The sequence below is a fragment of the Bos grunniens genome, chromosome 22 (assembly GCF_055505025.1).
Source record: "Bos grunniens cultivar Pamir isolate PY7600 chromosome 22, Bosgru_T2T1.0, whole genome shotgun sequence".
NCBI classification, from domain to species: Eukaryota; Metazoa; Chordata; class Mammalia; order Artiodactyla; family Bovidae; genus Bos; species Bos grunniens.
The window spans coordinates 45,879,671-45,907,358 of NC_141186.1; the positions used below are offsets into that span (position 1 = coordinate 45,879,671).

Here is a 27,688-nt window from a genome sequence, read left to right on the forward strand (position 1 = left end):
GATCAGTTCTGGCTTCTGCTTCATCCACTCTCTGACCAGCCGAGCAGCCTTGGACTTTGCCTCTCTCAGATTTCCTTTCCTCATCTTTTTGCTTAAGGTAGTGGTTCTCCGCTGGGACACTAGGCAGAGTCCAGGGACATTTTTGATTGTCAAACTAGGGTTTTAAGGCATCTATGTAAGTAGATGCCAGGGATGTTGCTAAACACTGTGTAATTCATAGGGTAGTGCTCCCTCAAACCACTTTCCCAATAAAAAAAATGATCATACAAAAAAATGATTGGCTTAAAAAGTCAAAAGTGCTGACACTGAGTCAAAAGTCCTGACTTATAGGAAGGGTCTCGACCTTGCTCAACATATATCTGTACCAGAATAAGTACAATGTCTTGCACGTAATAGTCACTTTATTGTTATCTGCTTCTTTGTTGAAAATTTTATTGGAGTATATTTGATTCACAATATTGGGTTAGTTTCAGGGACACAACAAAGTGTTCTAGGTATATGTGTGTGTGTGTGTGTGTGTATTCTTTTTCAGCTTTTTTTTTAACACATAGATTCTTACACAATGTTGAGTAACATTCTCTGTGCTATACAATAGGTCCTTGATGAGTACCTATTTTATATATAGTAGTGTATGAATGCTAATTCCAATCTCTTGATTTATCCCTCCCCTCCATGTTTCTCCTTTGGCAATCATAAGTTTGTTTTCGATTTCTGTGAGTCTGTTTCTGTCTTATAAATAAGTTCATTTGTATCTTTTTTAAAAATTAGATTCCATATATGAGTGATACCGTATGATATTTGTCTTTGACTGACTTCACTTAGTGTAATCTCTAGGTCCATTTGTGTTGCTGCAAATGGCATTATTTCATTCTTTTTGTGGCTGAGTAATATTCCATTGTGTATAGGTACCACATCTTCTTTACTTATTCCTCAGCCAATAGACATTTAGGTTTCTTCTGTATCTTCACTTTGTAAACAGTGCTGCAGTGAACACTGGGGTGCATGTGTCTTTTTTGAATTACGTTTTTTTTTCTAGATAAGTGTTCAGGAGTGGGATTGGTGGGTCATATGGTAGTTCTATTTTTAGTTTTTTATTTATCTATTTATATGGCTGTACCAGTTCTTGGTTGTGGCACATGAGATCTTTGAGGCATGCAGGATTTTTGTTAGTTGTGGCATGTGGGATCTAGTGCCCTGACCAGGGATCAAACTTGGGCCCAATGTATTGGGAGCGCAGAGTCTTAGCCACTGGACCACCAGGAAAGTCCCTATTTTTTTTCTTTTAAGGAGCCTCATTACTATTCTCCATAGTGGTTATACCAGTTTATATTCTCCCTACTTCCAAAGTAACTCAGTGGATAGAGAACCTGCCTGTGACACAAGAGATGCAGCTTTGATCCCTGGGTAGGGAAGATCCCTTGGAGAAGGGCATGGTAACCCACTCCAGTATTCTTGCCTGGAGAATCCTGTGGGCAGATGAGCCTGGCAGGCTACAGTTCATGGGGTCGCAAAGAGTCGGACACGAGTTAACGACTGAGCAGCGCACACAGCACAACAGTGTAGGAAGGTTCTGTTTACTCCATACCCTCTCCAGCATTTATTGCTTGTAGTGGACACTTAAGAAATATTTGTGGAACAAATAAACATATGAAAATAGATGGATATATGAATGATAGAATATTATACTTGCCTTATAAAAGTGCTAAAATGTTTACTAAACATTTTTAGCACTAAAAGTGCTAAAATTATAGTGTCTTGGCATTATGCCCAGCACATAGTAGGCTTTCAGCTAATGGTAGCTCACGATGATGCTGATAACATTTACCTGAATTTGCTTCATACTCATTTTAAATACCAGCTGAGCCACATTCACTTGTTTTCATCCTTTGCCAAGATAATAGGCAGTCTGTGCAGGCAAAAAGCCCAGTGGGGCTTTTACAAATATTGGTTTACAAAGAATCTTTTTCATCTTGTGTTTTGCAGATAGGTAAGCCAAGGGCCACTTGGTTGTGCCTTCATTTCCGCTCCCTCTGGCAGACTTTTCCTAGGCTGGGTTTTGTTTCTCTAAAATTATTGTTTCATTGCTTTGTTGTTCTGAAGGAACCTGTTGGTTAATATTAATGCATTTTTATCTTGGGCCATTTCCTTCCTGTTCTTTTTTCCAACCTGCCATCCTATTTTGCTTCATCCTTTTTAATATCAGTGCTGCTTGCAGAGCCCTTTCACACATGCATGCGTGCGCGCGCGCACACACACACACACACACACACATACATACATCTAAGCCTCAGAGCAAGACTGTAAGGGTGTCATCATCTCCATTGAACAGATGGAGAAACTGGGACTGGGGAAACTAAACGATAGCTAATCAGTAGCTTCTGATTCCTCCTTATTACTTCTTTCCTTCGATGTGAGAACTGCAAGAGATTTAAGGACAGGGGTCATAGAAGGGGTGCTGACTTCCCCAAACACACACAGGAAGTAATATCCAGGCAGGTCTACTAATGCTCCCATCTTATCTTTGTCAGCTCTTATTTCCCCCACCCACTTCTGAAGATTGTTTTACAACTGGATCTCTCATGTAGTCATTTATTCATTCATTTATTCATTACTCCTCAGTGCCCAGAGGCAGTTCCTTTGTGCTCTGTCCTGATGTGAAAATAAAGCTGGGTTTGGGTTTTATTCTGCCATTTATCAATAGAAAGCATTTGCCTAAGTTCCTTAGCTGCTGTGAACTTCAGACTCTCTTATCAGAAGTAGAGATGACAACCCTTGACCTGTGTCACAGAGTTGTCATGACAGCCAGTACTGATCAAGGCAATAGAAGGTGTTTACAAACTGCATTTTTATGAGGGTTTCTCTACTCTCTCTTCCCTCCCTCCCCTCCCCACTCCATGTCTAGAACTGGCCAGTATTAACACTTCCATTACACTGGCATGTGACTTCATGAAGAAAAATAATGATAATTGTGATGGCTAATATTTATTGAGCCCTTTTTACTGTCAGCTACTCCACTAAAAACTTATGATCTCACTTAATCCTCTAAATACTTTTAAATTTTGAGTATCTCCATCTCACAGATGAGGCAGTTGAAACCCAGGGTTGTACAGCTAACCACAGGCCATGCCAGGATTGAATTTAAGTTCTATTGGATTAAGAAGCCCATGGTCTTCATTCACTTACTTATGCATTTTTTAAGAACCCTACCCCCACCAGCACCAGGCTCCGCCACTGGCACTGAGCGGCCCTGCAGATGCTTCCTGAACCTTCCCCCACCCCTCAGCTAAAACTAGGCTGGCAACTCATCTCTCCCCCATGAGGTGTGGGGACATGTGTCCTCCTGATGGCCAGCAGTCCCATCAGCTGTGTCAGCTGGCGTCCCCAGGAAGCGGGAAGCGGATGACATTAGCGCTTCCAGCTGGGAACAGCTGATCTGCACAAAGGGAGGGCCCAGGAGGCTCAGAGGAGCCACAGGAGGAAGTGCGGGCTGCCGGCAGCACAAGCACAGTGATTGTCCGTCTGCCGAGCCCCCCTGGAGACCCTGGTCCTCGGGCCAGTCCCCTCAGGCTTCCTGAGCGACGGCCTGCCAGAGCGTAGTGTTTGGGACTTTCACCCTTCCTGGCTCATCTCCAGGGGTTTCTTCAGGACGAGGTTACTTCATGGCCTGAAGACCACACGGATTGAAATCTCTGTAAAAACCTGTTGGGGCTTTCGTAGTGCAAACACAACTGTGGCCTGTGAACAAATATTGACTTCTGATGCTAACTCGCTCATGGATGGCCACCCTTGGGAGAGGCCCATCGCAGGCCCCTGCGCAGGTCAGAGGGAGCCAGAGTCAAGAGCAGATGCATCTTGGATCTCACAGGACCCTCTCCCAGATGGACCCCAGCGGTCTTGGCACACAAGCAGCCTGGAGTTTGGCTGCTGCTGGGAGCAGAACAGCAAGACTCCGCTGTGACTCTTGTAATTTGCTAGTGCTGCTGTACAGACTGCCATCAGCTTGGTGGTTTGAAATAGGAGATTCAGTCTCTCAAAGTTCTGGAGTCTAGAAGTCCAAAATCAAGGTGTCGGTTGGGTCTCACACTCTGTGAAGGCTCTTCCTAGTTTCTGGTGGTTGCTGGTGATCGTCGGTGCTCCTTGACTTACAGATACATCACTCCAGCCTCTGCCTCCATCATCACATGCTGTTCTCCTTGTGTGTGCTCTCTGGGTCCAAATGTCCTTCTTCTTCTAAGGACACCAGTCACTGGACCAAGGCCCACCCTTATCTAGAATAACCTCATCTTAATGTGATTACATCTACAAAAACCCTAGGGCTTCCCCAGTGCCTCCATAGTAAAGACCCTACCTGCCACTGCAGGAGACACAGGTTTGATCCCTTGGTCGGGAAGATCCCTTGGAGAAGGAAATGGCAACCCACCCCAGTATTCTTGCCTGGGAAATCCCAAGGACAGAGGAGGGCTATAGTCCTTGGGGTTCCAAAGAGTCTGACATGACTTAGTGACTAAACAACAACAGCAAAGACCCTGTTTGCAAATAAAGTCACATTCATGGGTACCAGGAATCAGGACTTAAACACCTCCTTTTAGGGGACACGGTTCAGCCCACACTCCCACTCATGGGGTGTTTTTCTCATAAGGAAGGATATGTACCTCCTCACAGCCTCACCAGCTGCCTCCACCTTACCTGAAGGGACCTACCTAAATCACACATCTGGTTAGGGCACACCCCCAGGGAAGCATCTGATCTCCTGGTCTGGCTTTCCTCAACCTGTAACCACTGTTTGCCCTCTACATTTTGTGTCTGACTGTCCTCTGTGCTTACAGTCCTCTGAACAGGTCTTGCGGTTGTGGTGGTTGTTTAGTGCCAAGTCATGTCTGACTCTTTTGTGACGCTGTGGACTCTAGTCCACCAGGCTCCTCTGTCCATGGAATTTCCAAGGCAAGAATACTGGAGTGGGTTGTTCTTTCCTCCTCCAGGGGGATCTTCCCTACCCAGGGATCGAATCCACAAATCCACTGTCAGGTGGGTCCTTTACCGACTGAACCGCCAGGGAAGCAGGCCTTGGTCCAGCTGCGTTTAAGGCCCTCACACACACTGTCCCACTTGTCAGAAAGGCCTGCCCTCTTCCTCTGGTAACTCCCACTGCTTATTCCTCATGCCTCAACCCGGAAGTGGTCTCCTCTCTGGAGTCTTCTCTCACCCTCCCTGATACGGTGCCTCCCAGGCTCCCTCCCCACCCATCCCCATTGGCTCACATATCACACTGCATTGCAGTTGTCTCTTTACCCGGCTGTGCCTCCAAATTAGCTGCCAGACTTGAAGCTCAGGATCCGTGTCTTCCTCTCCATTGAATCCCCAGGCCTAGTTCATGGCCAGCAAAAATGAATGCTTCCTGAATTGAATAACCATTTGAAGGAGTGAATAAGGAAGAAAGCAGAAAGCAAAAATAATAATAGTATCCCGACCACATTGCTAATGTGAAAATGAAAGGAGACTTTCTCATCTTGCTGCCAGCAACAACCTGACACCAAATTCAGCCAGTGACAAGTGCTCAGAGAACTGATGTTTCAGAGAACATTATTATACCAGCATTGGGTCGGAACTTAAGATAAACCAGGAGGGCCGTTCCTCGGGGCGACTTGGCATGTTGTTCGGAATGTCGGGTGTTGAGCCGCGCTGAAAGTGACCGTAGTGCTCCTGGCCTTCTTTTGAGTTTTCAGCCCCATTTCGTTTCTCAACAAAGGTAGAAGACAAGGGAAAAAGTGGCTAAATCGAATTGATTTCTTCTGCTCTGACACATGATGGTGTAGCTCTTTTGCATGATTGAACACATCAGCCCACTGAAGAATTAAAAAATCTGTAATCCCCCCTCCTTTTTTTTCTTTGTGTTTAGCCAAAACAAGCTGTGAAAGAATGTTAAATATATCATTTTGTTGGCACCATCTCACACGTGAGTCAGTGCGCTTGCTCACATTCACCACTAAAATTGGATTCTAACCTCCCCCAAATTTATGACAACTGCTCCTTCTTGTGGCTTAAATGTTGACATGTAATTAATTTAGGATTTCTTTCTGAGGCTTGCTGTCCAGGTTTGTACCTGCCATAGAAATATCCTTGATAAATTTAGTTTATCTAAAAACTGGAGCCATGAAAAAGGAAAACTCTACTGAAGCTTTATAAAGCGAGTGGGCTATGCCAACAGGAAGACCCAAGGAGAAAGGGGAGAGACTGCCAAGGTGGCTGGCTGCTGGAGGTGCCAGGTCGGAGACGTGGAATTTGCAGTTGGGGGAAGCTTTGGGTTCCTTCTGCCACTCTTCCTTCTGGGTCGCTCTGATGTGTTCCCTCTTTGCTCTGCACATGTCCTTTCATGAGATGACCAGGCGCTGGTCCAGCCCATGAATAACCTAGGCACGGACACCCCGGGCTGGTACTTGGCCACCCTTGGATCAAGCTGGTCCTGATGCCCATGTCTCTTCATTGGCATGAGCTAGTGTAGAGGAGAAGGTGACAGGAACTACTGGAAATTATCACCTATTACCTGGCAGGCACTGATGTAGGGACTTTAGCAGTAAGCTCGTTTTATTTTATTGTCTCAACTACCTGAAGAGGTTAGAATTATGATCTTTGCTTTGTAAGTAAGAGAAAAAAAAAACAAAAAAAACAAAACCCTGAGGCTCAGAGAGGTTAAGTGGTTTCTCAGAGATCACTCAGACTAGAGAGAGGAAAAGATGACAGACAGTTCATGCATGCAGCGCTTCTGTTAGGCCCTGTCTCAAGGGTAAGCCTTGGTGGTGGAGGCTCACCCCTCCCACCCACCCTTGGAGGAGAGGCCGAGGGTCCAGGAATGGGGTCACTTGAGCAAGGTGCAGAAAGCTAAACAGTGCCCGAGTGTGGACGGCTACCCAGCCTGGCTGAACCACCAGCTAGGGCTTGCTCCCCATCATGCTGAGATGCTGGCAGACCTGGGTAGCTGTGTCCCTGTTTCCCCATCACATTCCACACGCCCAGGGGTGAGGGGCCCTTGACCTCATCTTGCTGGTTCCTGACAGCCTTGCTCCCAGAGGGTCTGGACATCACTGGCTACAGACTCAGGAAGGAGAAGCAGACAGTGAACAGAAGATATGTAGCTACTTCCAATCTATGAGGACTCCCTTCTGGAAGCCCAGCCCCAGATTCATGTTGATGCTTGACAGAAAACAACAAAATTCTGCAAAGCAATTATCCTTCAATTAAAAAATAAGTTAATTAAAAAAAAGAAGCCAAGCCTCAATGTAGAGTCCTTTTATGGCACAGTCTGTAAAGGCAGCCCAGGAAACTCACTGAGTGAAGTAGGAAAGGCCAGGTTCCCATCCCCCGGTGGCCATCTCCCTGTCACCTGGCCATCACCTGTGTGACCTAGGGCCAGTCCTTTCTCATTCTAACACCTCTTCAAATTGAGCAACTTAATCTCCCAGGTCTCAGTTCCTCTTCCTGCTGGTGTTGTGACTTTGGAAAGTTACTTAACCTCTCTGAGCCTCTGTTTTCTTAATGTTAACAGGAGGAGACTAATAATCCCCAGTTCATAGGGTGATTGTAGAGACTAACTGGGTTGATGTGTGGATCTCAACAGCGAGTAGAGGGTGGGTTTACCCTCCCAGACGGCTTTGGCAATGTCTAGAGACATTTTGGTTTTTTTTAAATGCTTATTTGTTTGGCTCTGCTGGGTCTTAGTTGCAGCATGCAGAACCTTTAATTGCCTGTGTGGATTTCGTAGTGTGGTGTGTGAGATCTAGTTCCCTGACCAGGGATTGAACCCAGGCCCCCTGATTGGGGTGCATGGAGTCTTAGCCAGCGGACCACCAGGGAAGTCCCGGAGACGTTTTTGACTGTCATGACTTGGAAAGGGGAGGAATGCTATTGGCATTTAGTGTATACAGGACAGAGATGCTGCTAAACATTGTACAAACCCAGGTCAGCCCCTTGACAAAGAATTAGCCGATCCAAAATGTCAGTACTGCCAAGTTGAAGATCTCTACTATAAAGCATTTAGAACTCTTCCTGGCATGTAGTAAGCATTCAGTAAACATTTGTTATCATCAGTGGATTCACTTCTCCCTCTAATCCCCTGAAATATTTATTGGGGACCCACTCTGTGGTAGGTATATGTGAAATACTGCGATGAGAGAGGCATACACGGTCTGTCCTCCTAAAGGCAGCTGAGGCTACAGTCAGACATTAATCAAATACACAAACTCATGACTGCAAATTGTTGTGAAGCCGGAGAGTGTTGAGGGAGAAAAGGGAGGGCTGAGCAGGGAGATTTGACCAGGAACAAGGCAGTGAAGGCTGCCTGAAGATGTGACATTGAAGCTGACAGCTCAGGATAAGCAGAAGGCAACCAGGAAAAGGACGATGGGGAAAGAGCTTCCGGCAGAAGAAACTGCCCCGAAAAAGCCGTGACCAGGGACCCAGCTGTGTGCCTCTTTCTGTGTACAAGTCTGCATTCATAGATGGGCACTGCCAATCAGGAATTCCCCGTGCTCTTGCAGGGGGGTTGCAACATTGCACGTGTCTCCATCTAAAGGAAGTTCTCTGTAGCAAAGCCAAGGTCTCTGGTATACTGTCAGGTCCCCTGGGGACTGCTGGAGGACTTTGGAGTTCTGCCATACTGGGCTTTGGAAGTGACTCCCAGAGACCCAGAACCAATTGGTGTCATGCCTCAGGTATCCACTCTGTCCTGTCCCAGCTCCTTGATCTCTGGCTCACTTCTTCCCCAAGGCACTTCCTGGCCCTCCATCCTGCATGCCTGGTCTGTCTTGGAAGAGTTAAACCCAGCCCCTGCCTGCCAGGACCTTGGGATTTAATAGGAAAACTTCCAGTGAGTTCATGTGTTTTGAAAGTGCCTTTTCCCTTCTTTAATCTTCAAAGTGACCAGTGACAAAAGCAGCACAGAAATTCCCTCTCAGGGCACCTCTGCATCTAAGTTGGAAATATTTGTGATAGCCGGAAGCCTCGTAGCAGATGGGAGAATGGGTCCGTTCTGAGGGGCCCACTGTTAACCGTCTTTCAGTTACGCTGGGAGGCCACCCCCTGTCAGTCTCCGTGCTGACTGCAGAGTTCTCTTATGTTCCTGAGCAGGAGCTGGGGGTGCAGAGAGACCTGGACCTGCAGCCACTGGCCTATGCTCTGCACTGACCTCCAAGGGCTGGCTTGACTCTGACATGGAATTGAAATGCAAATTCAAACTAGAGAGCATGTCTGCTTTTTAGCACTAAACACTGGCCTTAGATTCCCTCCAGAATAACCTCTGCTTGTCTCACACTTTCCATCCTTTGAGGGGACGGAGGTGGGGTGGTTGGGCAGGGGTGGTCATTGTTTCTTTGTAAGATGGTCCACTGGGCAGTGAGTTTCCTGAGAAAACTACACACGTGTGTTTGCAGAGATGGATTGTGATTTTGGAGGCATCTTGTTCTCGGAGAATGTCTTAAAGCCTACACTGTGTAAAGCACATAGTAGGTATTCCATTTGGATCCATCATTATAGAACATATGCTTGGACTTGAGGACTGTGTTTTTGTTGTGTTAGTTCTAGACACTCCAAAATCTTATTCTCTAGCATTCTGACCAGTTCTCCTGCTGACCAAGCAATAATGCCAGCATGAAGAGATTAGAATGATGTCTTGCATAAAAACCAAAATGGCAGCTGTGAGGCCAGTGGCTTGGCCTCGTTGTCCTAAGAAGGTGCCATTTTGTTTATATTGCAGTAAACATTCCTTTTTGACGCAGCAGCGTTAGGTTAAATGGAAATCTCGTGGGTGAGAAGTCAAGCCCACCAATGTCAGTGGATTTCATGTCAAGGTCTCCCCAGGCCTCTTAAGGTTCCCTGTGAAAGGACAAGGGCAGAAAGGCAAGATCCCACGTGTGGGGACAGAGGAGTGGGAGTGACTTAACAGCAGACATCCTGGCTGTCACTGGGGGAGGGTCTAATTTGGAGCACGTCAAGCCTTGGAGTCATACTTTGCTGGTAAAGGCAGACCCTCCCTCAGTAATCTTTTTAGCATCCCACTTCTTCAAAGACACTTGGACCCCAAAGCCCTCATGCAGCCAGAAGACATGTGAATATCCCATCAGTTGCATAGAGGCAATAGATTGGAATCCTCCAGATAGTTCACTCAATCTCAGAATGATAAATGATCAATCATTGCATTCCTCCTAAATGAAATTAAGATGTTAAGATATATTGCTTGGGGCTTCTACATGGGATTCCTACAGTTGAATTTCCAGCCGAAAATGTACTGCTGTGGAATTGCTGGGGAAGGGAGACATTTTGAATCTATGTTAAAGCAAAACATTTGACAGTGGAGAAGTCTGCTTCAGACATGTTAATTTTTTTCATATTTAAAAGTGATTAATCATCCCAAATACCATGAAGCTAGAAGGCCGTAATGCAAACCCTTGGAAAGGAAGGAAGATGCACGTGGCTTGATACTCCGAAGCGGAGGCTTTTGAAAGAGGCTGTAGGTGAGCTCATGTTGACAGACAAAAAGCACTGACTAAAAATTCATTTGAAAGGACAGAATCTGGGCAAAACCCTCGGAATACATAGAAATCCACAGATTTACTTTTCAACTAGCCCAGAGCAAAAGAAGGGGGAGGGGGAGGAGAAGTGGGGGAGGAGAAAAGAGGAAGAATGGGAAGAAGCTGTTGTCTTGGAAGAAGTCCTTCTCTTCTGATAGACGTATGTACAGCAACCTAGACCTTACTTTCTTGGAAAGTCTTTCCAACTCCCTTGGCAGATCAGGTCCAGGCTCTGATTTGTTCCTATAAATTGGGACTTGATGTCCTAGCGTGTGGATCCACCCACGGCCTCACCACCTGCTAGCTGTGTGACTTTAAGTGTGTGTCTGTACCTCTCGGTGCCTCTTTCTGAAGCAGGGTAATGAGTTAATCGTAGCAACTTCTTCAGGGTGTTAAGGACTGGACACCGTAAATCCAAAGTGCTGCCTCAGTGACTGTGGCTGGGCCATTCTTCCTCCTTGGTACTTACTACAATTTTAATTAATAATCACATGTTCAGTTTAATTATGTATTGAATGTCATGTTTGACAGGCTCACTCAATGTGCATTCCGTGAAGTCAGAGCTAGTGCATGTCTTGTTCAGTCCTATGTCCCAGGACTTTGCATGGTTCTTAGTAGATGCTTTCACAATTGTGAGGAAGAGAGGGAAAGAAGGAAGGAAGGATTCTCATGCTTTTCACAAACATGCTTAAAAACAATATAAAATCCAAACTGAATTTGCCTTTGTGTCTCACTTAACAATCCAGTTCACTATCGACTCTACTGACCAAAAATTTGGTACTTTTTTTTTTTTTTTTTACCTATTCCTTGATTTGCAAGGAGTGTGGATCAGGGCTCACTGAGCTCAGAGACGCAGACTATCTCCAAAAGGCCCGACTGACTCCATTCAGCTGGTTGCTGGCTTGTGTTGACACGTTCCCCTCTCCACTAACCAAAGAGTCTGCCACTGCCCCAAGAAGGCCCGTTCCTTTTGTTGCCGGAAACTGCTTCGGTGTTGCTTAGAACGCACAAAAAAGTTTGAAGCACGTTGAAGTTAAAGTACAGTTAATCAAATGCAAACTCCACTCAGCCCCTATCTGCCAAAAGGAAACCATTTTTAAAATGACTTTCAGAATCCCTGACAGTGCTGACCGTGTTTATGGCAGTGGGGTTGCCGGTCTTCGGAGGCCACTGTGGGCAGCGTGTAAGCAGCATTCCAAAATTAAAATCACATTGAACTTGCCGCATTAGCCATTGCCACATTGGAACGCTGATGGGCTTAGTGACCATGACCAACCCGGGCCAGAGCCTGTCAACAGCCAAAGGATCAGCCTCTTCCGGATGTTTGTGCTTTGCCCAACTTGTTACAAGTTTAATTCTTTGCAGCTTGCTCTTCCTGCTGTTCTGGCCTGTCTCTCCTCTACCGTGTCTTAAAGAGCATAGCAGGCTGCACCGCCTCATCTAGCACGACCATGGGGGCCCTGGTAGAGGTCAGCAGACACAGGCACCCTACTCTCAGGTCTGATGACCCATCAGATTAGGACTCCAGAAGGTGTGCTTCAGTGTCCTCCCCGCTCTGCCTCTGCCAGAGGTCGCTGGTTACTTCCAAAATTGCATCTGGAAGTGGCCCAAACTGCAGCAGATGCAAAGAACCGCTGGATTCACCACTTCTCCGGACAAGTGGAGTCCCCCTGCCTCTCTTCGTATATGAAAGCTTGCTAAGTAGCGTTTGCACCACGACTGTGGTTACTTTGCAACACACCAAGGCCTTCAGCCCTTCCTGAAAATAAAACGAGACCAATTGTCTCTGTCTCTGGGCAGCTGAATGGAGCCCTGGGTTGCAGAGCCTTGGCAGTGAAGAGGTTAAGTCGCTCAGCGGGTGGCAGGATCTGTGCTTTCCTGCCCGCACTTGCTCCTGGCCTCAGGCAGTGCCTGCTGTGTGGGGAGGGGGAGAGGGAGGTCTCGCCTGGACCCAGGTGGCCGGCAGGCCAACCATGTTATTAAGAAACAGGGATCACAAAACCTTGATCTTCAAAAGAGACCCCTAATTAGTCACCAGCCCCAAGAGTAAATGGCATTCCACCTCAGCCTGGCGATGCGGGAAGGGCGCCTTCCAATCCAGGGGACTAATTGCCATTATTGGCTCTGCGAAGATCCTGCTGTAAACACTTGTCATCCGAGCCACTTCTGGTCTGCAGACCTGAGATAGCAAACTGTTCTTGCGTGCCTCAGACTCCCTCAGATGCCCCTTCAGTTCCTTTCTCTAGGTGGGCCATCTCATTCCCAACCCCTCCCTCTTGCTCTGATGAGATTTTCCAAGATTTTCCTAAAGCTGAATCCTTGTCAAGAAGGGATTTGAAAACATGTTTTCCTTTATTCTCATCTGAATGTGAAAACATATTCTCAAAAATAAATTTTAATTGCAAGCCGAAGAGATTTATCATGAACTAACAGGGCATAAGCTTCTGGCCCCTCAAGTACGCAGATCTTTCCCCAGGTCCTGGGAGAGGCCTTAACAGTGTGTTCTTGTGACCACGTCGTTTTGTGAAGTTTGAACCAGTCAACTATCAGTCAATCTTTTTCTCAAAGAGAGCCCACCAAACGTTTAAAACCAAGGTGTGCTTTGCAATACTCAGCGCGTCTTTTATCTCATGCACTCTGGTTGCTCCGAGACATAAGTGTGTATTCTCTGTTCTGAGACTTTTTGCTTCTTGGTCCTGTTTGGCATCTGTGAGGGTGACTTCTTCAGGCCCCATGCAGGATGCCAGGTTTTGTCTTAGTTTACTCTTGAACTTGGGGACTGTTTCAAGACCCTGGATCCATCCCCTTCAGGGGCAGCTCAGCTAACACCAAACTCAGAGGGTAAAAGAGGCCAACCTAGAGAGAGGTTTGGGGGCCACAGGAATTTGGGGCTGTGGTTCCCATATGTCAGAGAGAGAGAGAGACGGAGGAGGATGGCAGTGAATACTTTCTGAATGTCCTTGTGAAACTTGAGTTTTCTGTTTTAAAGTTTATTTATTTGTTTGTTTGGCCACCTCCGGTCTTAGTTCTGGCCTGGGGCCTCAGTGGTTGTGGCATACGAGCTTAGTTTCTCCATGGCGTGGGAATCTTAGTTCCCAACCAGGTTCACACCTGTATCTCCTGCGTTGCAAAGCAGAGTCTTAACCACTCGGCCACCAGGGACGTCCCAGTATGTGAGTTTTCTATTCACCTTTAGGATTGGCTTTTATCAAGCGTCTTGGGGCCCTGAGATGACATGTGTCACACATACGGTCATAGCAAGCTATGTGGCAGGACCAAATGTCATGTAATGTCAGAGAGCCTGTTTCCTCAAAAGCTGAGCTTCAGAACTGTTTCATGAGAGAGGTAAGGACTCACCCTTACTCAGCAATATCTCCTTTGTGTGAACAGTGCAGGGTGTGACAGGAAGGTGCAAGTTCTATACACAAGGCTTAGGATATTTGCTCATAGGATTCCATTGTCTCCATGATGGAGCTGATGGTTTTCCTTCTGCAGGTAACCCACTAACCTCAGACAACCGTGAGGACACAGAGGTGCTGTGTTCCCAAGATGTGGGGTTCCCAAGATGACAGGGCCATTTTCCTCCCTCTCCAGGGCCGGGGAGGGTGGGAATTGTATTTGTCAAATCATCTCCAAAAAGATTCCCAAAGCATGAATTGAACCTATACATTTCACTGATTTGAAATGTTAGAAATTGTATGCCAAACTTTTGGTTATTTTAACTAGTTCAGAGAAGAAAGACTAACATGGGTTTTGACAACAAACAAAACCAGTTTTTGTTCTATCAGTAATGTTTAAAAGATTCCAATTTCAAACTAAACACAATGTGTGGTTATTCTGTCAGCGATTTATACAGCCACCAGGGCGCCACAGCTACACACTGCATACATCATTGTATTTTTAAAATGTACTTAATGAACTTTTTTTCTTTTCTAGTAACTACTTCATTGCCTTAAATGAATGCATTCCAATAGAATTTGTAACAAATGACCGCTTTGTGTTTGCATTAATGCCAAACACGTTTAACAAATTTTTAACAAGGAACCCTGGCAAAATGCCAAACTCCTAGAGGGACACTGAAGGAATGCTATAAATTTAAACTAGATTTTACCTTTTCACTTAGCTCAGCAAGTGTCTTAGGTGTCTTGCTATCTCAGGATTGTGGCATTTCTATTTTATGTCAGATAAGTAGTACATTTTCATTACTTTTACGACTTAGCTTGTACCTATTTCCACAGGACTTTTAAATCTATGCAGCCGTATCTGAACTAATACGATGGCAGCTTTGAAATAGATCTTTACTTCTGCAAAATTTGTATCTTTTAAGGGTTGGTGGATGCATGTCTTTATATACATGTCTTACCAAAATATCTTATAGTGTGCAATTATCTTACAAATTTTACAATGTTTATCTTATACTGTCAAGCAATTAAATGTAAAAGCAATTGATTATACCTGTGGTTCTCAAGTGGGGTCATTTTGCCTACCCCCACCCCAGGGGAGTTTGGCAACATTTGGAGACATTTTTTGTTGTCAAGGTTGAGAGAAGGAGTGATGCTACTGGCTTCTAATGGGCAATGGCCCAGGATGCTGCTAATAAGCACCCCACAGTGCACCGGACAGTCGTCACAGCAAGTACCCAGCCCGCAGGAAATGTCCTCTAGTAAGTGCCCACAGTGCCAAGACTGAGAAGTTGTGGAGTAGAATGACAAAGGCATTTGGCTGGAAGGCAGTCTCTCGAGTTCAGGAAGGTATTATTTTAAGAAAAAAAAAATTACAATTAAAGCAAACTCAACCAATTTTTTTTTTTAATTACGTAGAGTAACTAACACTGATGTGGCAGATTTCTGACTTGTGCTTCTGTTGCCATCTGACCATTGAGAAGCAAAGCAGGCCCATGGTAGCTGGGCTAAAGTGTCAGTGCTGGGGGTGCTGGTGGCCCGAATGCGGCACCTGCTCAAGCTGGCCAACGCAGGCTGGGTGCTGCTGTGCCGAAGCCACCCAGGGCAGTGGGAATGGTCTCCAGGACACACCTGGGGGCAGACAGGGGGTTCCGTACCCACGAGAAGATAGTTTTAGATGTTTCATGGGCAAGCAGTTTCATTTTCATAGCTATGAAATTATTATAAGATATATTAGACAAATCGTGACTCCACTGGGATATTACAGCAAATCTTTCCTTAGAAGGAAATTTGTTTTTAGAAAAGGCTTTTGAAGAAAAATATTAGTTTACAATGGCAGGCATTATAGAAAGGTCACAAAAACCGGGACAGTAGAGCATAAAAGACGGAGCTTGGGGAAGTCCTGGCCTTAGGGTGAAGAGACTGTGCTCTGGAGTCAAGATGATGTGATTTCAAATCAAGCCCCAGGAAGATGGGAATCTAACCAAAAGCATGTATTGCTTCTCTGGTAGCTCAGATGGTAAAAGAATCTGTCTGTAGTGTGGGAGATTCAGATTTGATCCCTGGGTCAAGAATATCCCCTGGAGAGGGGAATGGCTACCCACTCTAGTATTCTTGCCTGAAGAATTCCCTGGACAGAGGAGCCTGGTGGGTTACAATCCATGGGGTCACAAAGAGTCTGAAATGACTGAGCAACTAACACACACACACACACACACACACACACACACACACACTCATTTCCCTTAAGCTTCTGTTTCCTCACTGCTAAGGGAGTGTCAACCAGGTCAATGTCATAGATCTGTCCAGTTTGTTGGAGATAGTGCTCTCAAAAGCACAGAGCACCCTTGCTGGTAGACAGTGTGCATACAATGTTAGCTATGAATAATTCTGACCACAATAATAATGGCAAAAATAAAATCTCAGGCACAGCAGTCTACGCTGCCATTTTGTCGTACACATCTGAATTCATCCAAATCCCTTCACGTAAAGCCTTGTGGATGAGTTGCACCCCACTGCACAGAAAGGGAAGGAAAAGATGAAATCTGGGGACTTTCAGGGCCTGCATCCCACCCAGCAGGCTCTACCATCCCAACAGCAGGTATCAATTCTGAGCTAAGGTCTTGCTGGGCCCACCCCCAGCCCCAGCCCTTTGGGCTCTCAAGTGTTACATTTTATTGCCCTGTGGAGCCTTAGGAGGCCACTGGCAAGGTTACATGTTACTCTCCACTCATATTTTTGAATTATGGCTTCAAGGTGGTTGCTCCTATCAAGAAAAGTAAATGATTTAACATAATTTGTTGCCACTTTGATCACAACAATAATAAATAAATCTTCATGAGGAAAAGGAGAAACCCATTCCACTCCTGTTTTAAAAGATGTTAAGTAATAACACAGATGTAGTTATAGATTTTTATCTTTTTTTTTTCTGAGCAGAAACAACTCTATTGGGTTTTCCTGGGAACAGAGTTGCTGGGTGGAGTTGTCCTTCGGGATGCCCACTACCCCAAGAATGAACAGTTCTTCTCTTCAGACCGTTGTTCGTTAGCCTGATAGGCACTGGCTTTTATGTGGGCACCCTGTGCAATGTCGGGGGCATCGAAAGCCGCTGTGAATGGGTGTCTGTTTTTGTACCTGGGGGCACTCTGCACACATTTGGAAAGCACATGGAGCGTAATGGACATTAACCCAGATGTCAAAAATAGCCTGCGTTTTACTACTGTTATTAAACAGTTTCCCCTTTAACCCCTCCGTGTTTACCAAAGACCCCTTTTCTCCCAGCCTGTTTCTGCAAATCACTGCTGAAAGGGCAGGAGAAGAAAGCCATAATCCGGCAGGTGTCTTTATTCCAAAGAAAAACAGTCTGAAGGAATATTTGTGAGACACCACACGTTTATAGCCTGCTCTCCTGGGGGCGCTTGTCCTGGGGCGAAATCGACTGCTGCACTCCGCTCACCGGCATCCTCCCCCACAACCCCCGCCCTGACACCCCACCCCTGCACACCAACTGCAGGATTCCCTCAGAAAAAACCAAGTCAAGAGCATTGATCCCATTCAGTACTGATTTTTTCACAACAGAAATAGCTTTCTTTTCTGCTCTGATACTCATTACACATTCTCTGGTTTAAAAAATCCAAAAAGTGTAACCCCTCCAAAAAAAAAAAATCAAAAGGAGAAAATTTTAAAGCACCACCCAGAAAAGATAATTATTAACAATATTCTGGCATATGCATTTGTGAGTATGGGTATGGTGATGCAAAAGTGAGATTGAACTATATGTATGGAATTTCTTTTTAAATGTATTTTGGGTTCGTTGGGTCTTTGTTACAGCACGTGAACTTCTCTAGTTGTGGCGCATGGGCTCAGTAGTTGGGGTGCATGGACTTGGTTGCCTCGTGGCATGTGGGATCTTAGTTCCCCCAACAGGGATTGAATGCTTGTCCCTTGCACTGGAAGGCAGATTCTTAATCACTGGGCCACCAGGGATGTTCTCTGTAGTCTGCTTTTTTCATTGAAAAAATATGGACATCTTCCATATTAAAAAAATTAGAATAAAATTGTCATGTAGTCAATAAATCTTAAGCATGACTGTCACAGCTCCCTGTTAAATTCCTTTCAAGCACAAAATTTTCTTATTTATTTATAATAAATAAGAAATGGATAATTTCTACTTTATTATTTGATCATTCTCTTATTTATATATCTATTTGTTTTTTCTCTTACTCTTGAAAATACTGGCTCTGTGAGGGCACAGATGTTGTCTGTTATTTTTACTATTGTATCCTTGGCAGCAAGCACACCGTCTGGCACAGAAAGGAGGTATATTAGTTTTCTATGCTGCGTAACAAATCACCACAAACTTAGTGGCTTAAAACAATACCCATTTATTATCTCAAAGTTCTATAAGGCAGACAGCCATTCATGCTCCACTGAATTCTATTCTTAGACTTATAAGGCCAAAGTCAAGACTTTGGCTAGATTTAACCTGGAGGGTTTGGGGAAGTACCCACATCTGAGCTCATTTAGGTTGTGGCAGAAATTAGTTCCTTGTGGTTGTAGGACTGAGGTTCCTATTTCCTTGTTTGCTGTTAGCTGCTGGCTTCTCTTGGATCTAGCAGGACACTACCAGGTCCTGGCCCTGTGGCCCCCTCCATCTCAGCACAGCAGTTCCCTTTTATGTTCCAAATTTCCCTGAGTGTCTTCTACCAGCAAGAGGAAAGTCTCTGCTATTAAAGGGCTCCCACAATTAAATTAGGCCCACTCATTTTCTCAAGTCAAGTGATTAGTAACCTTAATTATATCTATAAAGTTGTAATCATGGTGTGAGATATTCATAGTCCCAGTGCCAGGGATTGCAGCAGGAAATCTTTGGGGTTTGGGGGAACTTTAGGATTCTACCTGTTCCAGGTGCCCTCTAATGCCTATGGGAAGAGTGAGTGAATCAACTTGTTCATTGAATGCACATGGCACAGAGGATGCTACGTGAACAAGACTGGCCTGACCCTGCTCTCATAGAGCTTGCAGCCTCGACCAGTGTTGTTCAGTAGAAATACATCGCAAGCCACATCTGTAGTTTTGAGTTTTCTAGTAGCCACATTGAAAAGAGTAATAAGATACAGATGAAATTAACTCTAAAAATATATTTAATTTTATCCAATATATCCAAAGTATCACCGGAGCACACTTTACACTTACGGTACATCTCAAGTTGGCCTAGCCCCGCTTCAAGTGCTGAGTAGACACATGTGTTCAGTGGCTGCCATATTGGACAGTGAAAGTCTAGGGACGTCACAGAAGAGGGGCAGTGAGGTGTGTGTGAGGCTTACTGTGCACCATCCCACCCTCAGGAGGGTCAGGGAAGATCTCCAGGGAAGAAGTGAAATCTAAACTGAGACTGAAGAATAAGTAGGAATCAGTCAGGTCAAGGGTTCATGTGAATGCATGTCAGAAAGACAAGTCTGTGCAATGAGGAGGAAAGAAAGCTTTAGGACTGCAGAAGCCAGTTCAGCTTAGGGGGAGCTTGAAGTGTGGAGCTGGAGAGAGAGGCCAGCAAGCCAGGAGTCCATCCTCCACCCTGACAGCAATGGGGTTGTAAATGAAGGCTGTAACTGGGAGTGCAAGATGGAGCAGATGTTGTTGAAATAGCACTGTTGCCTGTGCTGGTGAGAATGCAGAGTGGGTGCTGAAGGACCCTGGGTGTGTGCGGGAGGGGAGGGGGTGGCGGTTGGGGCCGCTGCGACTCTCCAGGCAGGGAGGTCAGGCCAGAGATGATCTCACTGTGGGTGGCTGCCCACATTGCCTCCTTGGTAGAAGCCAGGATTCCTTTTTTAAAAATTTTAAAAAGTATATGCTTCTTTGCTCCTCAGTGAAGGTTCATTTGCCTTTGCAACTCCTGGCAGTGCCATCTGAGATTTCTTTTTTCCCTCAAATCCATTTAGGCCTACTGGCAAATGGATTGTCTGATGGAAGGAGCGGCAACACTTTGAGAGTTCCCTTTCCCGCAGCATAAACCTTACCCTGAAGCAGTGTGTTGGAGTCGCGAGGCACTGTATTGTGCCTTGTGACCTGTTACCCAGCTGGAAATCTTTGTCTCGACTGAATAAATGACTGTTCTTTGCTACTTTATCTTGGAAAAACATCAAGGACATGGGACATTCGCCATAATTGTTTTTCACTCATTTCCCCGATCTGTAAAATATGACTGGTGCATTTTAGTACTACTTTGGGTTTCTCTTTACCTTTTAATCATGTGGCCTTTTAATATATTGGTCAGCCTCTTAAAAGGACGATTAAGAAATGCTTAATGCACAAAAGAATTAGAGCTATGCACAGCTCATGAAGCAGAAAGCGTGCTCTGACTTAGAATTTTCATACGAAGTTCGCTGAGATTTTATGTGCCAGAATGAGTAATATGATCTGCTCTAGGAACTCCCTAGCTCTCTGGCTCTGCAAAAGTCATTTTTTGCCCCAATTCAAGTTTCTTAACCAGAAGGGTTACACCAAACTCCTCAGAGTATGAATTAGCCGAGTTCATCCAAGCCACATATTTCATTTGCACTGCTTAACGAGGGTTCAAAATAACTGCCTACCTGTGCAGACGCTGGGATCTTTGGTTGGCTCATTAGTCAGTGTGACTTGAGAAATGCTGTGTATCAGCCACCAAATCAGACAGCTCAGTCTGTATATACAAACTGGCTCACACGTGTGCGAGTCGGGTGTGTGTGTCTGTGTCTGTGTTTGATCTTTCCCCTCCCCGTCTTATTCCCCAGATAGCTGCACTATTGCCACGTTCCCGGAAACTCCCAGAGTATTCCAAGGCAATATGTGAATGATAACCATGCAGGCGTGCAACATCCAGCATCAGTAGGGAAGAGAGTCATCATCCGAGGGTTCGATGTGGGATGGTCCTCTCTTCTTACCCGTTCTACTGTTTCTTCACAGGGAACAGTTGTATGCCACACCCCTTAATGGGGACTGTGAGAAAATTGGAGGTGCTTCCGGATACCTCTTCCCCAGGGCCTGAAATATGCACATGGCTGACTGTTGCACTTATGTTTAGGGCTAAACATATACACACAAGCCACAGGATGGTGGGGATGATAGCCAACTTCATTTCACTCTGCTCTGGTTAAGGAGATACCAATATTCTTTTTTAAGTTATGCTTTTATTGTGGTAAGATACATACTAAAAATTACCACTGTAACCAGTTTCAGTGTACAGTTCAGTGGCATTTAACACATCCATGGCATAATTCAACCAACACCACTCACTATCCATTTCCAGAATTTATTACCACAAACCAAAGTTCTGTGCCCATTCAAAGATAACTCTCCACTCCCCTCTCCCCTCAGCCCCTGTAATCTCTTATTTATTTTGTGCATCTTTGCATTTGTCTATTCTAGATGTTCCATGTGAGTGGAATCGTACAGTATTTGTCCTTTAGTGACTGGTTTATTTCACTTATCATGATGTCTTCAGGGCCCACCCATGTGGTAGCATGAATCAGAACTTCATGTGTTTTGAGGGCTGAGTAACATTCTGTGGTGCATATATACTGCTGCTGCTGCTGCTAAGTCGCTTCAGTCGTGTCCGACTCTGTGCGACCCCATAGACGGCAGCCCACCAGGCTCCGCCGTCCCTGGGATTCTCCAGGCAAGAACACTGGAGTGAGTTGCCATTTCCTTCTCCAATGCATGAAAGTGAAAAGTGAAAGTGAAGTCGCTTGGTCGTGTCCAACTCTTCGTGACCCCATGGACTGTAGCCCACCAGGCTCCTCCGTCCATGGGAGTTTCCAGGCAAGAGTACTGGAGTGGGGTTGTCAGTAAGGCATCTGTGAGCATTTGTGTGCAAGCAGTCTATGTAAGTCCCTGTTTTTCATTCTTCCAGGTATATACCTTGGAATGAAATTTTCTTTGTTCTTTTAAATTGTTTCTCTTAGAAGGTCTGTAAGTGAATGCTGAGTTTTCTGGTGTCTCGGCCATCTTTAATTCTCTAACATCTAAAAAGTCAAGTTTAAAAATAATTTAAAAACCATATTCATGGTAGAAAACCATGGAGAGGAAAAAATGTTGACACACGAGCTGGTCACATAGAAATAATCTCTGTAACATTTGGGCTTATTTCTGTTCCCTTTCTTCTTGCTTATCAAGAGACATCTCTATCTCTAGGTGAACTATTTTTAAAAAGGCATCTTCTTCAGATGTGTTTGCAGGACATACTTTAACTTCCTATTCACCTCCTCACTCTGTTCTTCCTCTGCATCAGCACCCTCCCTGATCCCCATTAGCCCTGGTCAAAGAGAGGGGTGGCGGGTGGGCACAGGGTCGGGAGTGTTCCCCCGTGGTACCTCCAGTCTCCTGCCAGTTCCTCTCCCTGCTAACCTCTGTGCTTTCTTGTTGCAGCTATCAGAAGGGCTGACTAAAGGGCAAGCGCAGCTCTGCAGCAATATTCTGATAATCTATTGCAGTGCAGCTCACATCACTGTTCACCACCACCGGGAACGCGCACGGAGACTGAAGAGGAGCTTTCACTTTCATTACTGAGCACGGTTCTGTTCGACTCAGTGTTTCCTTCATCATCTCATGTCCTTTCCCATGGATTCAGACATGCTGGAGAGGAGAACGTGGAGGAGGAGACAATGGCAGGTCCTCCATTTTTCGGTCGGGATTCGGGCATTTAAAATGTGTTCATCTCTTCTGAATGTCATTATTTGATAGCATTTTACTTCTGTTACTTAAACTTCACTGGATGAATCTGAACTCCATGGGATCGTAACTGTGGATTCAGCTTCTGTTGGACAACTAGCTTCATCTCCCGTCTCTCTGCTGGTTCAGTCTAAGTGGTCATCTCTAATGCATTAGATTATCAAAAAGTGTGAATTCTGTGAGTGAGTGAGTGGTGCTGGTAGTGTTTGTATACCGAGATGCATGGAGTGTTTGACAGAGAAACCAAAGCACCAAAACTGGTGAGCCTTTACCCTCCTCTATTTCTTTAATCTGCGGTTTGAAGAACCACATTTCGATGGTGGAACCAGTCGTTACCTCTGGGCCAGGTTGGAAATGAAATCGATTCTTTAAACCACTAATACTTGCCAAGAAATCGCCTTATGAGAACATGGTGTGTGTCTCTGACAATGCATGGCACATCTGAATCGATCATTCATAGTTCTCTTGACCCTGTGTTTGTGCTAGGGAGTGGCTGGAGCCTGAGGCACCTGCATATTTCTATCCCACGTGTGGCACACGTTCCCCACAGTGGGGCCACAGCCGAGCCTCAGACTCTTGCCATTCCCGTACATGCGGGTCTCCACGAAGAAGCTGGGACTCATTCATGCTCAAAATCCAAACGCTGTCCAAACAGCGAGTATACACTTAGATCTTCTGTAAATGAAAGGTCATTTCTCATTTTTCTTTTTGAAAAAAAGTTTCCAACATGGATTCCAAAACATTTTCAGCATCAAACATGAAAACATTGATGAATGAGGAATAATCACAAAAGCTGTGTATCTGTATATAGCTTTACACAACATGTTTGTGGTACAGAGTAATTATTTAAAGCACATGCCAGGGAGAGAGACCACATTTTCAGGTCTTTTACATACAGTGACATGGTCCTGAGGATAATTAAACTCCTCCTGCTTCCTCTGAGATTAAAAAAAAAAAGAAATAAAGTTGTTGTAACTTCATAAAACTTGTGACCAAGTCTGGAAAACATGTGCAACTCTTGTATTGATCCATTTCCTTGTCAATGAAAGAAACCCTTCCACGTGTATGCAAGTGGGGGATGAAAATCTACATTTCTAAAGGACAAACAGTGAATTTAAGCATGAGTGGCCTTAATAAATATAGTCGTCTTTCTTTGCTGCTGTGGAAAGGATTCTAAGCAGATGTTCCTGAAGTCTTGCATTGAATTTAGTTGTTATTATTACTTCTTAGAATGTTGGTGCAATTAACTCTGGACCTCTCTTGTGAGTCATAGAGATATTTAGAAGTCAGACACCTTATTTATCTATCTGAGAAGACAAAACTGTGTCTGGGTTGCGCTGTTCATCTTTGGCGCATTAAGAGTAGTATATTCAAGCAGGTTTCTCGCTTCTGGCTTTGTTCTTGTCCTAAGTATTGCAAATTGTGTAAAGCTTTCATGTTGCACAAGCAATCCAAATACATTCATGTTTAATAAGTTTGTCCTTTAACTATCAAGGCAATCTAGGTCTTGACTGGAGAAACGAGCAGAGTTCTTTGCAAGAGTTATTTTGCACATTTTGACAAAATGTCTCCCTGAAAACCCAGGGCTCCTCCAACTCGTGGCTGTGAACAGTTTGAGCATCCTTAAACAGGCGGCCTCACTGCCTCCTACAGCCAGATCCTGATCTGAACTCTGCCACTGAATACTTGAAGTAGGAAAGCCACTAGGCAGTGAGTGTCCTAGAAGCAGAGAAAGCAGCCGACCGTGAATAGTTAGCAATTTCCCAGTGTGTACCAATTCTGTCCCAGCTGTTGTTTTGAGGGCTCATTTTTGCCCCACTTTTGTTTGCCTAAAGTATTACTGATGTTCCTTTTATGGGACAATTATCATTTAGTCCCTTAAAAATTAAATTATGTCTAATATAGCATCTTTCCATTATGTATCATGTAATATTCTCTGATGTTGAGGGGCTACCAAAAAATTCCCTTTTCACATATTAAAAATCGTTTGTGTTTACAGCAAACAACTGTGCTGTTGGGAAGACACTTCCTTTGCACAGACTTTAGCAGGTTTCCCCCTTGATCATAATCAAGTTGAAAAAGTTGAGGCTGACATTTAGGAAAAGTTGGTCTTCTTGCTTTGTGCAAAAGCAAGCTTATACTTTATACCCCTTTTGATTTCAATGTACAGTCTCGATTTTGTACTTAATGATTTTGGTGTATCCAGTATGCACGTTAACAGCGTGTCAACTTTCATTTAAAAGTGGGTTTCCATTTACTTTTTAAACAGTGTTCATGACGAGACCTCAAATGTGTTGACATAAGCTCTATCTGAGATGTTTTTGTGTTGAGTGGCGTTTGAATGCTGCCAGGGGTCAGTGTATTTAATTCCCAGAGACCCTCGTTTGATAGTGCTTCTTGTAATATTTCTCCAAGTGAGTGGCATGTGGGTTGTGATATTGACCATGTGATTATGGACTTCGATATGAAAAAATAAATAAATAAAACTAAGGAACCCTCAGAAACTACCAGTGGGCATGTAGTAGCCAGTCATTGTAACCTCGTGTCTAGTAGAAGTACAACGTACAAGGTATGTACAGTTCATAAATTTGTTATCATGTGTATGAGAAGTACTTTGTGCTGATCACCTTATTTATATTCATCAAATAAACTTTGTTTCTTTCTGAAGCGGGTTCATTCCATCTCGAATAAATGCTCCAACTGTGATGGTTTCTAGTCTTGTTTGGGTCATGGATCCCCACCTGAAGAATCTATGGCTGCGAAGACAAGAGAAAGAAAAAGGAAGGCTATGGACTCACTTTACCAGAAGAGCCAAGATGTAAATTTCCCTCTGTGTATAGCTGGAGCTCCGGGCTTATAGTGTGTTAAGAACTTAAATTATTGGTGGCGTCTCCCTTTCTCCTTCCCTTCCCTTTTGGTCTTTCTCTCTCAGTTCCTCCCTTTTCCTCCATCTTTTTATCCCTCCCTCTCTTCCTCCTTCCTACCTTTTCTTGCTTCCCTTTCTTCCCTCTTTCCTGCCTTGTTTCTTCCGCCCTTTCCATGAAGTTGACCTCAGTCCTGCCAGGTTCTCTCTACTTGGTGGTGAAGGTGATTCCGATAGCTTTGAGTGTTCTTGGGTTTTTGAGAAGAGACAGCCCTCTCTCCCAGCAGCCACATCAGGCCTCTAGAGGGACTCTTATTAGTCCTCTTGGGATCATACATCCAGCCTCACTGCATGTGGGAGATGTAGTTTTCAAAGGAAAAAAATAGAGCTCTAGTCTAGAAGAGAGACAAGAAAGCTGAGCAGGTGAAAACGGTAGCCCTGCCATCACTTGGGCACACACACAGAATCATCCAGAAAAATAGAACTGTCCATACAAGGGCTCCCCAGCCTTTGTAGCTCACCTGTGGATTGCAGTGGAGGATCAGCTCCTGGTTTCTTTTTAAATTTGAGTTCCAGGAAACAAATGATTGACTCTTGCCATTGTTGCAATTAAATGGTAATTGATTATTAGTGCTAGACAGTCTATGTCATGTGACCAAATACCTTCATTTTACAGATGGAGAAACTGAGGCCCAGTCAGAAGTAGCTGATCCAGGCATACATGGTAAGTTCACTGTAATCCCCAACTGTCCCTGGAGCTTCTGGGACAGGAGTCTGTGTCCCTGAAGACCCTCTGCAGAGGAGAGGATGAGACAGAGCCTCCTCCCTGTCGGCCCAGAAGACACAGACAAAATAGAATATTTTTTTCTGTATTTCATGGATTCAGAGCTGCCAGGTATGTAATTTTTTCATAGTCAGGGACATTTGGGGGCAACCTGCAAAGTCATGTGTCCTTTTCTTTATGTTGCCTTTTTATGGAAAAAGAACTTTTGTTAGACAAGAATTTCTTACCTCGTAGAGCTCCCTGAAGCAGCCGGCTGGCTTTCAGGTCTGATTATATGAGGCCAGCTGGCCATCAGACGTAATCTCTACTCCTTTACACACAAACTTGTCTGTTTGGAGGAAAAGTACCAGCTCAGACTTTGCAGGTCCACCTACCCTTCAGTTCCATCTATCTTTCAGTTCCATCCTTTTGCATGTAGATAAGCAAAAGGTTTTTTGGGTTTTTTTTAATCTTAAAAATCCACCTTGACTGCCTTGTATCTGTGAACTGCTGTTTCAAAAAGATTGGAGAGACTTTCTAAGTCTTGGGGTTGCTAACCCATAATAATAATCACACTAATAAGTAAACAGATAAAAATAATTGAACATGATTGTGTATTTGCTAGGAGCCAGGCCATGTCACCAAGGACTCATGTGCACCCACTCCTTTATTCCTGACAAAAGTTCCATGAGATCGGTGCTGTCACGACCCATGTTTCACAGTGAGGGGAATGGAGGCCCACAGAGATGACCAGAAACAGTGCATATTTATAGAGCACTCACTTGGTACCAGTGCTATGCTAAATGCTGTGTGTCCATGAATTCATTTATCCTGACAGTAATCCCTTGAGGTAGGTATTATCCTCATATATTCCAGTGTTATTACTCTCCTCACCATACAGATGAGGAGAAGGAGGCCCAGAGACCTTCCACACCTCGCCCGGCATCTCCTGGATGGTCCGTGGGTCGTGGAGACAGGCTTTGCATGCAGTGCTCAGGAAGCTCTCTGCTCCGGGCCCCGGGTCAGGTGAGTGAGGGGCGTATGGGACCGGGGTTCAGATCCTCCCGGTATCCACCCAGCAGGGCTTCCGTGTCGCAAGGTTGGTCTCCAGCTCCCAGAGGCCGGAGGGAATTGGTTGCTTCATCGGAGCCACCCCTGGTCCTCGTGAAGAGAATGGCAGTGGGGCCCCAGGGAAGTCGAGCCACATGTGAGAAGAGAGTGGGGATGAGCTTAGCACGTTGGATTTTAACCTGCTAGTCCTGGGCCTCTCCTGTGTGTCCTGAGACCACAGTGTCCGGGCGTCGGCTCCTGACCTCCTTGGGTGTGCAAGGGGGAGCATCCTGTGACGGGCTACTGGACAGGAGTCCCCAGGCAGGCGAGGACCTCAGTGCCAGGA

The 27,688-nt window shown here is 45.0% G+C and overlaps 1 protein-coding gene across 5 annotated transcripts in view; it reads left to right on the forward strand.

Moving 5' to 3' along the window:
* Positions 1-25,372, forward strand: part of ERC2 (ELKS/RAB6-interacting/CAST family member 2) — a 993,433-nt gene extending 968,061 nt beyond the window's left edge. For 4 of the 5 annotated variants that reach the window (XM_086367446.1, XM_086367443.1, XM_086367447.1 and 1 more), the window contains one exon: positions 22,364-25,372. In XM_086367446.1, the coding sequence (XP_086223572.1) occupies positions 22,364-22,504 (141 nt within the window). In that variant the 3' untranslated portion in view covers positions 22,505-25,372. The remainder of the gene's footprint in view (positions 1-22,363) is intronic. The other variant, XM_086367449.1, reaches the window with a different exon arrangement.
* The last annotated feature ends 2,316 nt before the right edge of the window (positions 25,373-27,688 follow it).